The 16,048-nt window shown below is 35.7% G+C and overlaps 1 protein-coding gene across 6 annotated transcripts in view; it reads right to left on the bottom strand.

Moving 5' to 3' along the window:
- The window catches only part of RNF138 (ring finger protein 138), a 40,113-nt gene that overhangs the window by 14,140 nt on the left and 9,925 nt on the right, over positions 1-16,048 (bottom strand). For 5 of the 6 annotated variants that reach the window (XR_006602089.1, XM_004742888.3, XM_004742890.3 and 2 more), the window contains exons 3-4: positions 7,441-7,606; positions 6,143-6,258 (exon numbers count right to left, since the gene is read on the bottom strand). The exons of the other annotated variant lie outside the window; for it this stretch is intronic. Coding sequence is in view for 4 of the 5 variants with exons in the window: in XM_004742888.3 (XP_004742945.1) it covers positions 6,143-6,258; positions 7,441-7,606 (282 nt within the window). In the remaining variant the exon portion in view is untranslated. The remainder of the gene's footprint in view (positions 1-6,142; positions 6,259-7,440; positions 7,607-16,048) is intronic. 6 annotated transcript variants of the gene reach the window in all.

The raw sequence follows: 16,048 nt of genomic DNA, 5'->3' as shown, positions 1-16,048 counted from the left end.
CGAGGCCCGAATCGGGCTCTCTGCTCAGCAGGGAGCCTGCTTCCCTCTCTCTCTCTCTGCCTGCCTCTCTGTCTACTTGTAATCTCTGTCTGTCAAATAAACAAATAAAATCTTTAAAAAAAAATACGAAGAAAAATCCCAAAGTCTATACTTATGTGTTTTACAAAATGGCAAAAAAAAAAAAAAAAATTTTTTTGAGAAAAAAAAAATTTAAAAATTATATATACTTGTAATACATGGAATAAAGGATTGGCATCTACAATATATAAAGAATGTTTATAAATAAGGAAAAGTCATTTTACCTAATACTTATACCAGATTCCTTAATAAAGAGCTATTTAGCAGGGTGTCTGGTAGGCTCAGTTGGTTAAGCATCGGAGTCTTGTTTTTGGCTCAGGTCATGATCTCAGAGTCAAAAGATTGAGGCCTGCATTGGGCTCTTCACTTGACATGGAGCCTGCTTAAGATTCTTTCTCTCTCTCCCTTTCACTCTGCCCCCCTCCATGTCCCATATACATGTCCTCTCTCAAGAAAAAACAAAAACAAAAACGAAACCAAAGAAAGTTATTTAGCCACTTAAAATGTTCAACATCTTGGAAAGAAATCTGTAGGAACAACCTAAGACTGCTTGTAACTTTCAGTCTCTCTGAAGGGCTGTATTGGACTAAACTATATGCACCTACTGATATCTACAGATTAATATTTTCAAAGAGTCAAAATTAGTAAGAAAAACCTACAACCAGACCAAACAATTTCCAAGGAAGATAAAATGTGTCTGGTATCTCAATGATTATATGCATCTTTCCTCCCTATCCTCCTCTTCCTCACTTCTAGTGGCTAAAGAAAACAGCATATACTCTTATATGTTAAAACCAGAATTTTATTAGTATCAACTAGAGAGGGCCTTAAACAACTAGGACTGCTATATAATTATCATGACAAACTACCCCATACTAATGAAATAATTTTATTAAACATCCTCTAACATTTATTACTTTATAGTAAATAATTATACCCTGAATGATCTGACTGAAACTAGTGGGCTAGTTTATCTTGGATTATTCAACTGGAAGTTAAACTGTTTATATATAGAAAAGGGGACTGTGTTTTACTTATTCCTGTGTATTCAACATGTAGAGTGTGCCCAGTAGTTTAAAAGTACAATAAATCTATGTTGAATTAATAAAACGATCAACGGATTTATTTTGAATTTTTTTTTTTTTAAACTGCTGAGATAGGTACATGCAGACACCACTTTAAGAATTTCCACAGCCGGGCGCCTGGGTGGCTCAGTGGGTTAAGCCTCTGCCTTCAGCTCAAGTCATGATCTCAGGGTTCTGGGATCAAGGCCCGCATCGGGCCCTCTGCTCAGTGGGGAGTCTGCTTCCCCCCCACCCACCGCCTGCCTCTCTGCCTACTTGTGATCTCTGTCAAATAAATAAATAAACTCTTAAAAAAAAAAAAAAAAGAATTTCCACAGCCATGAAGTTCAGAGTTTATTTATTTATTTTTTTTTAAAGATTTTATTTATTTGACAGGCAGAGATCACAAGTAGGCAGAGAGGCAGGCAGAGAGAGAGAGAGAGAGGGAAGCAGGCTCCCTGCTAAATCATCCATTTGTACTTACAAGGAAATACTGAAAACTGTATTCTGAGAAAACACCTGCTCTACTCTCTTAGGTAGTCCTTTGACTCTGCCACAAAGAGGTCTTATTAAAGCAATGAATTTTCATAAAATGTCACCAAATCCTGCTTAGCTGTTAATTACATGATTCTGTTCTTTTTCTTTTTTTTAAAGATTTTATTTATTTATTTGACAGAGATCACAAGTAGGCAGAGAGGCTGGCAGACAGAGAGAGAGAGAGAGGGAAGCAGGCTCCCTGCTGAGCAGAGAGCCCGAAGCGGAACTCGATCTCAGGACCCTGAGATCATGACCTGAGCCGAAGGCAGCGGCTTAACCCACTGAGCCACCTAGGCGCCCCATGATTCTGTTCTTAATCAGCAATATAAAATGTATCTGTTCTCCAGTAACTTGACAAAGAGTAAGACCTTAAATTCTCCAAACTGAGCAGTTTTAAAAAGCTTAGCTGCTAGCAATGATCTTCATGGAGAACTGCATGAATTTATAGATCCTCTCCATTCTACCAATACACCTAGATTAATTAAGCCAGCATATCAGAGAAAAGACCCTGGAAGAAAAGTTTTAATAACAATAAGGCATTATCATAAGCTACCTTGAAGGGGGCCTTTAAATTACAGCCCTATGTACCTTGTTTTGTATTTACCACAGGAAAGATGACGTTTAACCGCACAGTTTTCTTTAAGGGTGCTATGGGCAAAATCATTTCAGTATCATTTCTTTTTTTTTTTTTTTTTAAAGATTTTATTTATTTGACAGACAGAGATCACAAGTAGACAGAGAGGCAGGCAGAGAAAGAGGAGGAAGCAGGCTCCCTGAGGAGCAGAGAGCCCGATGCGGGGCTCGATCCCAGAACCCTGGGATCATGACCTGGGCCGAAGGCAGAGGCTTTAATCCACTGAGCCACTCCGGCATCCCTCAGTATCATTTCTTTTAGTATCAGGAATAGCTGTGTTTTTCATTAGAAACATTTTGTTTATAATATCACAGACAATGTTAATAACATAATGGATGTTTTCTTCTTTGTAGTAGCTACTTGGAGGCTATGAAACATAGTTGATAGGATATTACAATATATTTGGCTACTAACTGAAATCTTTATATGCTGGGTTATCTTTTGTCCCTCCAGATCTTCTCTCCTCCATTTTTCACCATGCTTTGTGTACTGAGAGACTAACCTGCATCAATAGGCTCCCCGCTCTGCTTTCCAGTTGGGTTCAGCCCAGCAGGCAATTGGGAGGGTAAAACAAGAGGAGAGTTAGGGTATTTATTTCCCAGACTCCTTCCTACCAAAACTGCCTCAGCTGGCTGCATTCCTCCGAGCTGCCCTCTCTATACAGCTCACTTTCTCCAAGTTCTGGTGTCTACTTCCTCCCCTCCCCTGCTTTCAGCAGACCCAGAGTACATCGCTAACTATTGTGATTTCCAGCTGCTCACATAGTGTACCCAACACCTTTGAAAATAGTCCCCTTACTAAATTCTCCTCAAAATACCTAATTTGAGTGCATTATCTCCCTCCTCTTGGTGGAGAGGAGATATGAAGCCTTACTCTGGCCTCATATCTTCCTACCTCCTACATTAAAAAACAAAAACAAACAACCTTCGTTTCCTTCCTTCACCAATTTCCTTACTAATAATTCATACACAAACCCAATTTTTCCCATTACAATTATAATTTTTCACAGGACATAAAAATGAATAAGACCAAGAAGTCCATTCTAGATTTTAAAAAGAAAGGCAGTAAACAAATAAATATAATCAAGTCTTAGAGGACCTAGTTGGAGAATAAAGAAAGGGCATACCAAAAGGAAGAAATTCTAGAGGTCAGGGAAGATTTTACAGAGTGATTAACACTTGGTCTAAATCTTCAAAGAAAAGAAAAAGTCCACTGACTGGCAAAGTGTGGGTTAGGGTGGTGGGAAAAGGGACTACTACTTGTAAAAGTATGGAGGTAAGGGAATGATGAGAGTGATAATTAAAAACTACCCTTTTGGAGCACCTGGGTAGCTCCGTTGGTTGGGCGACTGCCTTCAGCTCAGGTCATGATCCTGGAGTCCCAGGATAGAATCCCGCATCGGGCTCCCAGCTCCACAGTGAGTCTGCTTCTACCTCTGACCTTCTCCCCTCTCATGCTCTCTCTCTTTAAAAAATAAAAAAATAAAAACTACCATTTACCAAGCAAGGTACGATTCAATATACTTTGCCTTTATTAACCTATTTAATGGCTCCCAACCCAATAAGGTACTAATAGTATTATTACCATCCCCCCTTTTAAAACAGAGGAGAAAACTGAGATACAGTTTCTTGCCAAGATCATATAATTAGTAGACCCAGGTAGTTTGACTCCAACGGTTCATTTTTTAAAACTGCTAACTTATACTGCTTCTTAAGGATGGCGAGGAAATGGTACAAATAATTCAATGTAGCTAAGACATATGATATAATGATGGTTAGCCAAGAAAGAGAAAGGCTAAAAAATGCAAGGCAAGTTCCAGATCAGAAAGGGCTTTAGAATAAAGAATTCTGTCTGATAAAACAGTTGTTGGATTTTAGATCATGGAACCTCTTGAGAATCTCAACATTCTTTCCCCAGAAAAACACACATACACAAAATATTTGGCAGTTTAGGTAGTTCAGAGTCCTTACTGGCCCATGCAATTCAGAATGAGAAGCACTGCTATGGAGTCACGCTATGGACTTCCAAGGTACAAGGAGTAAGGTCTAAGGACAGGGAGAAAGAGATCAGAGTTGCACTTGTGAAATACCACTTTGGCAACAGCATATAGGACAGGTTAGAGGAGGACCACCAATAAAAAGACTACCGTAATAGTTCAAATGAGAGATGATGAAGGCTCGAGCTAGGGAAGTGACAATAGTGTTAGAAGAAAAGCACAGATGAGGAATACTGCTATCAGTAATCAAACTGGATCTGAGAGGTAAAGGAGAAGGCAACAAGACTTCTGAGGAGAAACTCTGGTCCTTTAACAAGCAGTGATTACACAAATCATACATACGAGCAACTTTGCCAAGAACTGGAAATACAATGTTAAACAAGACAAACACCACCTCACACTTAAGAATAATCTATTCAGTTAATAAAAAATTGCTGAATAATTGCAATATAGCAGAGGTACAATAATAAAGAAAGCACAGAGATGAAGGAACCTGAGGAGACTTTTTTTTTTTTAAATTACAAAACAGGAGTGACCCATTTCATCCAATGATGCTAAGTCAAGTAAAATGAGAATCTAAAAGAATTTTGCAGACTGGGCAATCAGAAAATTCCTAAAGACTAGACCAGTTTCATATGAGTAGAGAAGCCTACAGTACATAAGCCTAAGTACTTAAGAGCATTTAATTACTGAAAATTAGCAACACATGAAATGAAATGCTACTGAAATAAAATCTTAAGAGACTCTGCTTAATCCAGTCTCCTGGGAGCCTTTCCACACTACTGCCAATACTGCCTTTTCCTTACATAAAAACTATTTGTGCACTTGCTATTATTGAGTGTTTAAAAACTAAGTTAAAAATTAAGCACTTTATGTCTAGGGATACATGCATAGATGGTAATATTACAAAGAAAAGCAATGGAATGAATAACCTAAAAAGGAGGAGAGTGGCTACCTCTGGGAATATGTGGTTCAAAAGGATAGGGCTATGGACTCTGAAAAACAATCTGAGGGGTTTGAAGTGGTGGGGGGGTGGGAAGTTGAGGTACCAGGTGGTGGGTATTATAGAGGGCACAGATTGCATGGAGCACTGGGTGTGGTGAAAAAATAATGAATACTGTTTTTCTGAAAATAAATAAATTAATTTAATTTAAAAAAAAAAGGATATGGGCTCACAAGGAGATTCTAAGACCCTAAAGAATGTTCTATTTTTCAATCTGGGTTATAGTGGTTAACTGGATATTTGTTTTATCACTATTTTAAAAATCATACATGTACATTTTGGTCACTACTCTGTGTAAAGTACATTTCATAGAAATGTTTAATACATACACATCAGAGACAATAAGATAAAGCAAACCAAGATCCAGTTTAAAAAGGGGAGGGGACTAAAATAGAACTAAGAATTTAGTAGTACCACATCTCACTTTTACATGACATCTTATTATGAGAATTAAAATTTTTAACAACTCTATTTCTCAGATAGCAAATAAAGATTTTAGTTGAAAGGGATTTTCTTTGGTTTTCAAGTAATTTCAGTTGCAAAAGAAAACAGGCTTCAACTCTGTTTTTTATTTAAAGAAATGTAGATTTTTTTTCCTTAGAATTATTTTTAAATAACACAAGCTTAAGTACATTATAAAGATGCTCTCCCAGATGCAATCTTACATGAGTTAAACAAGCTTGAAGACAAATGTTATAAATCTGTTACCTGGCAAAATACTTTAAACACACATACATACCCCCAAACAAAAAACACTTTATCATATAGTTCTCCAAACAATTCTACTTGAACTATAAAAATTCTCTTTTTTATAAATAAATATTGCTTACCTGTTCCCTACTGAATCTTGAGAGATCTGAAAGTTTGGAATGATAGAGGAAACACCATATTCATCTTGATACTTCTTACAAGATTTGTAATGATGTCTCATGCGATAGAATTTAATCTGTAAATTATTGATCAAAATGTAATGTGACTTTTAATTTCAAACAGAAGTTGTAAGATTTGAGATATTGTCAACAGAAGAAAAGCAAGATAAACATAACCAAGCAAATATTCCATTTAATTTAAGTAAATGATTTAATTCCTAAGAAGCTGAAAATAAGTAATAAGTTTCTGTCCATTAGATGCAGATGTGAACTCACTGCAAAAAAATATTAACAATAATTTTGTACTTGAAACTATGCTACTAATAATAGACCAAAAACGAGTAAATTAAAAGCAGTAATTGGTTTGCCTTATGGTATTGGGCATTTCTTTATTCTTTATTGCACTGACAGAGTTAGAAAGTGCTTTTAAAAAAAAATTAGGTTCCCAGGTTAACACCTGGAACATTTTTCAGCTTCTCACAGAGAAGCAGAGCCTGAATCTCTCAAGTGTACTTTCTGGCTTCACTTCACTGCCCTGTCAGTTAACACCTCCCTCAAAGAGATGGAAAAGCAGATCTGACTTGTGTGAATGCATGAAAAAGCAACTGGTTTTGCTCACTGACTTTATTAGCTATTTGAAAAAGTGGCAGCAATAAATCCATAAATACATGGATATACTCAAAGCCTAACCACCCCTCACCACTTCACTCCCTCTTCAAATGAACAGACTGGAGAATTAATGCCAGTTATTTGCCAACACCTGATTTTCTCACCTGTTCCTTAAAAATTAATTAGTTTTCTGCAAAATATCCTGTGATTTTTTTTTTAAACACAAACACAAGTAAAGTGGGCAGCCAGAGAGCTCCTTGACTACATAAATCCATCTGGCCCATTTCTGTGTACAAAACTGCATTACTGAAGCTGTTACCATCACAATTTGTACCAGAATGGGGTTTAAATGAGTTAAATGCCAGTTTGTTCATTTGGTTCATTTAGTAGGTAATCAATGAGCAATTACTTTGAGAAAAATACCATGCTAAAAATTATGACAAATTCACAGACTGTATCTTTCAGTCTGTTCTCAATAAGTTTATGATCTATCAAGATCTATAATCAGGTTTTTTGGCCTTTCTACCCAATTTAAGTAACTTCTTTCTCTTCAAACCAGCACCTACCAAGAAAATTCAAATAGGAATTTGATTTTCAAAGTAGAGTAGAACCTTCATTTTCAAAGAAGAGCTATGTTGCATTTACTCTACCTGTTTTGCACAGCATCTGCAGCTACCAGAAAACTTCCTCATGATATTTTCAAGGTCTAAGGCCCGTTCAGGACATGCTCTCTCTCTTCTAGTCACATTTCCACGACAGAGGGGACAATGTATTCCGCTTTCTCTCATTGCAGTCAGGAAACATTTTCTACAGAAACTAAACCAAACATTTGTGACATGTTAACTACAGAAAAAAGATTTCATTTCTATGATTAAACACACTCAAGCAGTTATAGATATATATTCAAGCTAAATGAGTTAGGCTATTCATATGTATATAACCTGCGGAATTTTAAAAACTATACATGTATTTCTCGGAGTCTAAGGCTAATAATTGGGCTAAATAGGAATATAAAAGAAACTACACTCAATTATGCTTTAAACTTTTTAACATAATATATGAAAAGTAAGTATTAACATTACGTAACATTATCAGAGGAAGCGTCCACAAAGGAATGACTGGCTTATCCTGTGTCATTTATTAGCAGTGTGATCTTAGGTAACACACTGAACAAAACTGGATCTCTATTTCCTCCCCTTATGAAATGAAAGAATAGACCACATCAGTTTTTGTCTCAAACTCATGTACTTTGAGATAGTCCATAAGATATGAATAGGTCTACCACGAAACAGTACACAAAATGATTTGGGAAATTCTAGAATGAACCAGTTAAAGGTTTCTCCGCTAATGATAACATTAAGTAGTACCCAAACTTGTGTTGTCAGGAAATATGAAAATTTCCCAAAACAGAGTGCAATGGAACAGAATCTGAGAAATATTTAAGGATCCTTCCAGCTCTGAATTTATGTCTAAACATTCTAATTAGAACCAAACTCACTAAAATCTCTATTTCCTCTCTCCTAACCCAATCAAATACCAAACTTGATCATTCTGCTGTTAAAAAAAAAAAATTAGATAAATCATAGACATCTGCATTTGGGATCCAAAGTACATATAAATTTAATCCAATCCCCTATAAATGCAAATATTCAATCTTCCTCCTCTAACAAAAAGGGAAAGCTTGTAGTATAATAACAGATCATAGAAAATGAGTTTCCTAACTATGTAGCATTGAACAAGTCACATTTCCCCTCTACAATCAGCTTCCTCATTCATAATATACCTATAGCTGAAACAATTGTTCAAAGGATTAAAATGGGTAGTAAGTAAAATGCTTATCACAGTACTTTTGAGTTACAAAGTACTCCATAAATAGTAGCTAATATAAAACATGGCATTTGATATGATTACCAATTAAGACCACAAGTTAAAATATTAAAAATATTCATCACAGTAAAAACAATAATAATTCATCCAAGAAAATGCAAAGTAAACATGGCTGAGATACCATCTTTCAGCTATCAAACTAAAAACTAGCTTTAAAAATAATAACCACTATTAGAAGATATATAAAGAAATGAGTATTGTGTTTCTGGCTAACAATTTGTCAGTACTTATCAAAATCCTTAAAGAGAGGACATCCCGAAAGTCTGAGTGCCACTTTCAGCTTTAATAATTTTGGAAAGCATGAAAATTACAAAGTTACAAAACTATCATTTGTAAGTTCAATTATTAAAAATCTGAAATTTAATTGTCTATATATTTTGTAAATTTTGAATATTAAATGTTTAACTTAAATTCTTTGTTTTAGTCGGTGTTTGCATTCCATAATCAAAGGGACCGTAAAAGAGAAAAAAAAGAAAGATGAGTCAGAAAAAACAAAAACAAAAAAAGCAAGACCAACTGGAGCAGTAGCCTCAACCATGAAAAGGTCTATAGTAAGGCAGGGGTAGAAGAAACCGAGGTTCTCTATTTCAGAGACACAGTTGTCAGTTTGACTGTGTATACAGGGAGCTTCCTATGTTAACAAAACCAACAGAATGTTATGACAATCGTGGGAAGATAAGAAAGATAAGCATTTCTATCCTAGAAGACTGAATAAAAGGTGACTGGATTCATCAAGTTAAGAAACATTGGAAGAGTTGGTTTGACAGAGGAAAGATGGGTGCAAGTTCAAAGTACCTACAAAAATCTCAATGCGTGATATCCAGTAAACAACTGCAAATACAGATCTTGAAATTAGGGAGAAAAATATGGAGAGCTGTTCAAGTGCCAAGAGCACTACAGAAACAATCTAGAGAAATATAAGCACTTACAGGAGTGTTCAGAGAGGAAGAGCCAAAGAAAAAGAAAGACTAAGTAATATTACAGAAGCCAAGTCTAATAACCTATCAAAGAGAAATAATATAAAGATGAGAGTAAACTGTCACCAAACTATTAAGCTAAACTTTCTTCTTTAAATAAGGAATCAAAACCCATCAACAAAATTCACAACAGTAAAATTCATTACAAAGAAATAATCATGCATAAAAATGATGATACTTGAGTGAAAGAAATGAAGTAGAACACTATTGGAAGGTAAATTAGTCAAATACGCTGGCTAATTTAACAATTAATTATAAATAAAACATAAACATAGAATATTAAAAGATCTTGAGCAACCAAGATGCACAAATGAACACTGTATTTAGACGGAAGAGATAAAATAAAGGAAAATTTCAAAGCCCACTCGCTGATTAAATAACTAAAATAGTAAAAATGTGGTAACACCACATACCAACCAGAGCTACTAAAATGAAAAAGGTAGAAAATACAAGTATTGAGAAGGATGTGAACCCACCCATTTGATCTATGATAATGCAAACTGATATAAAACCATTTGGAAACTGACAGTATCTACTATAAACCAGTAATTTCATTCTAAGTTTATACCCAACAGAACTGCATATATAATCAGAAGAAATTTCTAAGAAGTTCACAGCCACAATACCGGTAACAGCCAAAAGCTGAAAATTATACAAATGTCCATCAAAAGAAGAATGAATAAATTGTAGCATATTCATAAAATTAAAACTGTAAGATATTGTAATGAGAATGAATATGGATGAATGTAATGTTTAGTTAAAGAAGCCAGATGTTAAGGGTACAACTACATGCTTCTATTTTTATGAAGTATAAAACATGCTTAAATGTTGAATGGATTTTTACTAAAAAGTAGAAACAGAGTAATTTCAATTCACCACTTTCAAAATATTGGCAGTGGCTATAAAAATAAGACTTAAAGGCATAAAATATAGAAAAGCAAGAAATAAAAATTACTTTAGAAGACAAACTGTTTTGTTAGAAAATACTCAAATAGCCCCCAAAATAATAACACATAACAACTGTACAATACAAACTCTCCAAATAATAATTACATTACTAAAGATCGATAGTGTCAAAAAATGAAAAATATTCATATAAAAAACAAAAAAAATGTATTCAGTTAAAATTAGCTTTATTTTTAAAATTTTTTTAAATTTTATTTTAGGACTTTATTCAACATGTAGACATAAATGAAGAAACAAAAATCTCTAGTGGAAACAAACAAAGTAATAAAGGCAAAGCAGGGTTTTATTAAAAAGATACTGAAACATCTTATACACTGGCAAGAATATATCTTAAAAAGCAAAAATGGGGGCACCTGGGTGGCTCAATGGGTTAAAGCCTCTGCCTTCAGCTCAGGTCATGATCTCAGGGTCCTGGGATGGAGCCCAGTGTCGGGCTCTGCTCAGGAAGTAGCCTGCTTCCCCCTCCCTCTCTGCCTGCCTCTCTGCCTACTACTTGTGATCTCTTGCTCTCTCTGTCAAATAAATAAATTTTAAAAAAAAAAAAAGAAAAGAAAGAAAAGCAAAAATGATTGGGGTGCCTGCTGAGTCAATTCGTAGAGCACATGACTTAGTCTCAGGCTGTCAAGCCTCATGCATGGCACAGAATTTACTTAAAATTAAAAAAAAAAACTTTAAGCAAAAATTATTAACAAAGGTGCAAAAGTGATTTAACAGAGGAAAAGACAAACTTCAATAAATGATGCTAGAGCTATTTGATGTCCATAGGCACAAAAATGAACCTCAATCTAAGTCTGCCACCTTATACAAAAATTAACTGGAAACAGGTTAGACAGCAGTAAACTGGGAAATTGGCATACAAAGATACACTCACTTTCTAATGCCCAGAAAAAGTGAGTATTACCTTATAGTTCAACAGTTCTGATTAAAATTAAGGATTTGGGAATGGGGAAATTAGGTGGGATTATCCAGATGGGTTCTAAATGCCATCACAAGTATCTCTGTAAGAGAGGCAAAGGGAGATTTGACACAGACACCTGGGAGAAGGCCATGTTCAGATGAAAGGAGAGATTAGAATGGTGTGACCCCCAGGGCTTCAGAAGACCTTTGTCACACCTTGATTTGGGCCCAATGCAATTAGTTTCAGACTTCTACTCTCTAGAACTATGAGAAAATAAATTTCTGGGGACAGCTGGTTAAGCATCTGCCTTCAGCTCAGGTCATGATGCCAGGGTCCTGGGATTGAGTCCCACATCAGGCTCCTCACTCAGCCAGGAGCCTGCTTCTACCCCTGCTTAATGCTTTCCCTTTGTACTCTCCCTCTCTGGCAACTAAATAAATAAAATCTTAAAAAAAAAAAAAAAAACTGAAGAAGAGAAATTTCTGTTGTTATAAGCCACCAAGGTTGTGCTTTGTTACAGCAGCCCTAGGAAACTAATACACAGAATTAAATGTAAAACATTAAACTACAAAAATTTTAGAAAAAAAAATAGAAAATATTCACAATCACAAAGTCAGATTTTCTATTTAGAATAGAAAATAGATTTTAAATAGAAAAAAATGATAAAGTAGACTTCATAAAAACTGAGAACATTTGCTAAGCAAAAGACTTTAGTAGATCACTAAAAGGATAAAAAGATAAACTATAGACTGGAAACATTTTGAACTCACCTAACAAAGGTACAGTTATCTACAATACTTAAGTAAGTCTCAAAGCTCAACAGTGAAAAAGTAAACAACCTAGGGGTGCCTGGGTGGCTCAGTCAACTGAGCTTCCTAGTCTTGATTTTGGCTCAGGTCATGTATCTCAGGGTCCTGATATCAACCACCACAGGATGGGCTCCATGCTCAGTGGTGAGTCTGCCAGAGATTCTCTCTCTCTCCCTCTGTGCCCCTCCCCCCACTCACTGTCACTCACTCTCTCAAATGAATAAATCTTTTTTTAAAAAAGGCAATCTATGGGATGCCTGGGTGGCTCAGTCAGTTAATTATCTGTGTTTGGCCTGGGTCATGATCCCAGGGTCCTGGGTCCAAGTCCCACATCAGGCTCCCTGCTCAGTGGGGAGTCTACTTCTCCCTCTGCCTGCCACTTCCCCTGCTTGTGCACTCTCTCTCTCTCTGGCAAATAAATAAGCAAAATATTTTAAAGAAATAAAAAATAAAAAGGCAAACTAATTAAAACATGGGCAAAAGATATGAGGAGACAAGATTTTACATTAAGACACTACAGATGATAAGTACACGAAAAGATGATCAACATCATTAGCCTTTAGGGAAATACAATAAAATCATGAGTATCACTATATACCTACTGAAATGGCTAAAATTTTAAAATACAACATAAAATGCTGGTGAGGATATAAAGAAACTGGATCACTCATATAATGCTGGTGGGAGGGGCGCCTGGGTGGCTCAGTGGGTTAAAGCCTCTGCCTTCGGCTCGGGTCATGATCCCAGACTCCTGGGATCAAGCCCTGCATCGGGCTCTCTGCTCTGCTCCTCAGGGAGCCTGCTTCCCCCTCTCTCTCTGCCTGCCTCTCTGCCTACTTGTGATCTCTGTCTGTCAAATAAATAAATAAAATCTTAAAAAAAAAAAAAAAAAACAATGCTGGTGGGAATGTAAAATGGTTCAGACACTATGGAAAATAGTTTGGCATTTAAAAAACAAAACAAAACAACATACAACTACCACATGACTCAATAATTGCATTCTTCAGCATTTATCCCAGAGAAACAAAGGCTTACTTTCACACAAAAACTTGTACCTGAATATTTATAGCAACTCTATTTGTAACGGTAAAAAACTGGCTATTCCAGACGTCCTTTGGTGGGTGAATGGTTAATTAAAGGTGGTACATTCATACCATGCATACATGTATACTCAGCAAAAAGGAACAACTGATACACACAACAACCTGAATCTCCAAAAAATTATGCTGAGTGAAAAGAGAAATCCCAAAAGGTTTCATAGTATTTGATTACACTTACATAACATTACAGCACATAACATTCTTTTTTGGTAATAGCTCTATTGAGATATAATTCACATACCATATAATCACCCATTTTGTACTAATATTTACAGACTTGTTCAATACATAAGATTCTTTTTTCTTAATAAAGATTTTATTTATTTGACAAAAAGAGAGACAGTGAGAGAGGGAACGCGAGCAAGGGGAGTGGGAGAGGGAGAAGCAGGCTCCCAGCTGAGCAGGAAACCCACCATGGAGCTCCATCCCAGGATCCAGGGATCCTGACTTGAGACAAAGGCAGACGCTTAATGACCATCCAGGCACCCCAATACATAAGATTCTTGAAATGACAAAATTATGGAAATAGAGAACACAAGAATGTTAGTGCTTGCCAAAGGTTAAGGAAGGGCGGGGCGATAGGAAGTGGATGTAGCCCCTTTTGGCCACCCCAAAAGGGCTTTATGAAGGATCTTTGTGGTGATGGAAATGTTCAAAATCTTTACTCTACTGGAACAGATATTCTAATTATATTTATAAGATGTTACCATTTGGAGAAACTGGGTCACAGTACATAGGATTTCTGTATAATTCCTTACAACTATATGTGAATCTACAATGATTTCAAATAAATTATATAAACTTAAAATTATATAAAATTATATAAACTTAAAATTCAAATAAATTACATAAACTTAAATTATATAAACTTAAAAATTAAAAATTATATAAAAAGAAAAATAAACCCATCCTACCAGACTTCTAAAAATTATGCCCGTAGACTATAAAGCATACTACTAACTCAATAAAAATGTATTAAGTACTTACTACACACAGACATCGGGCTTCTAATAGGCAACAGAAGTGACAAAATCCCTACCCCAAATGGTGCTTACAGCATTATGTATATGCAGGTACTTGTAGCAGGATTTTGTGTATACACTATATCCCCCCTCAAAATTTAATAAGTAATATTAAAAACAGAAAAAATAATGAAAGGGAAAAATCTCCAATAATCAAATTATTTTAAGAATTCAAATATACTAAAGATAAATATCATATGATTTCACTCATGTGGAATTTAAGAAACAAATGAGCACTGGGGGAAAAAAAGGAGGAAACTAAGAAACAACCTTTTTTTAAAAAACATTTTATTTATTTGACAGAGACAGACAGCAAGAGAAGGAACAGAAATAGGGGGAGTGGAGAGGGAGAAGCAGCCTTCCCGCCCAGCAGGGAGCTCAATGCAGGGGCTCGATCCTGGGGCTCGATCCCAGGACCCCGAGGGATCATAACCTGAGCCAAAGGCAGGTGCTTAATGACTAAGCCACCCAGGCACCCCCAAAAAACAAACTCTTACCTACAGAGAACAACTGATAGCTACTAAAGGGGAGGTTAGTGGGAGGATAGGTTAAATAGGTGATAAGGATTAAAGAGTGCACTTGTTGTGATGAGCACAGGATGTTGTATGAAGTATTGAATCACTGTAGTGTATATGTGAATCTAATATTACACTGTTATCTAATTGGAATTTAAATAAAATCTAAACAAATAAATAAATTTTTTAAAAAATATATTCTTTATTTATTTGACAGAGATCACAAGTAGAAGAGAGGCAGGCAGAGAGAGAGAAGGAAGCAGGCTCCCTGCTGAGCAGAAAGCCCAATGTAGGGCTTGATCCCAGGATCCTGGAATCATGACCTGAGCCGAAGGCAGAGGCAATAAATAAATTTTTAAAAAAGAATTCAAATATACTAAAAAGGCTTTTTAAAACAATGGGGAAAAAAAATGCCCTTGAAGAAATACTGAAGTGAAATGAGTAAGAATGGCAAATTAAGATTCAAAGGCACACACATTAAATGTTTCAGTAAACTCCAAGTAGGTACAAAATTGGAAAAATTTTTTAAGAGATTCAACAAATAAAATCGAGTATCATCATAAACTTAAAAAGAATCAACTATCTCAAATCTGAATATATAAAATATAATACACAAAAGCGAAGCACTAAATAGAAAACCATCTCCAATCTGAATGTATAAGATGATGTAATACACAAAAGGAAAGCCCTAAATAGAAAAAACAATGTAAAGCAATAAATATAAAATAATCACTAAAATATAGTCATAGAAATGATCACAATATACTTAGAGCACTCTGGGAATAGTAAAAATATAAAAACTTAATATAGAAAAATGCACAAAGCCTTGCCAGCGACCAAAAAAAACAGATTTTAAAGTAACTTCTAGACACCATTTTGAGGGGTGCCTGGGTAGCTCATTTGGTTATATGTCTGCCTTTGGCTCAGGTCATGACCCCAGGGTCCTGGGATACAGTCCTCCATCAGGCTCTCTGCTCAGCAGGAAGTCTGCTTCTCCCTCTCCCCTTCCCTCTGCTCCTGCCTGCTCTTTCCTTCTCTCTCAATAAAATCTTTTTTAAAAAACAGACACCTCAGGGCGCCTGGG

The sequence above is a fragment of the Mustela putorius genome, unplaced genomic scaffold (assembly GCF_011764305.1).
Source record: "Mustela putorius furo isolate JIRA1106 unplaced genomic scaffold, ASM1176430v1.1 tig00003858_pilon_pilon_pilon, whole genome shotgun sequence".
NCBI classification, from domain to species: Eukaryota; Metazoa; Chordata; class Mammalia; order Carnivora; family Mustelidae; genus Mustela; species Mustela putorius.
The sequence above is the reverse complement of the archived record's forward strand: the minus strand, read 5'-3'. Positions and strand labels throughout refer to the sequence as shown.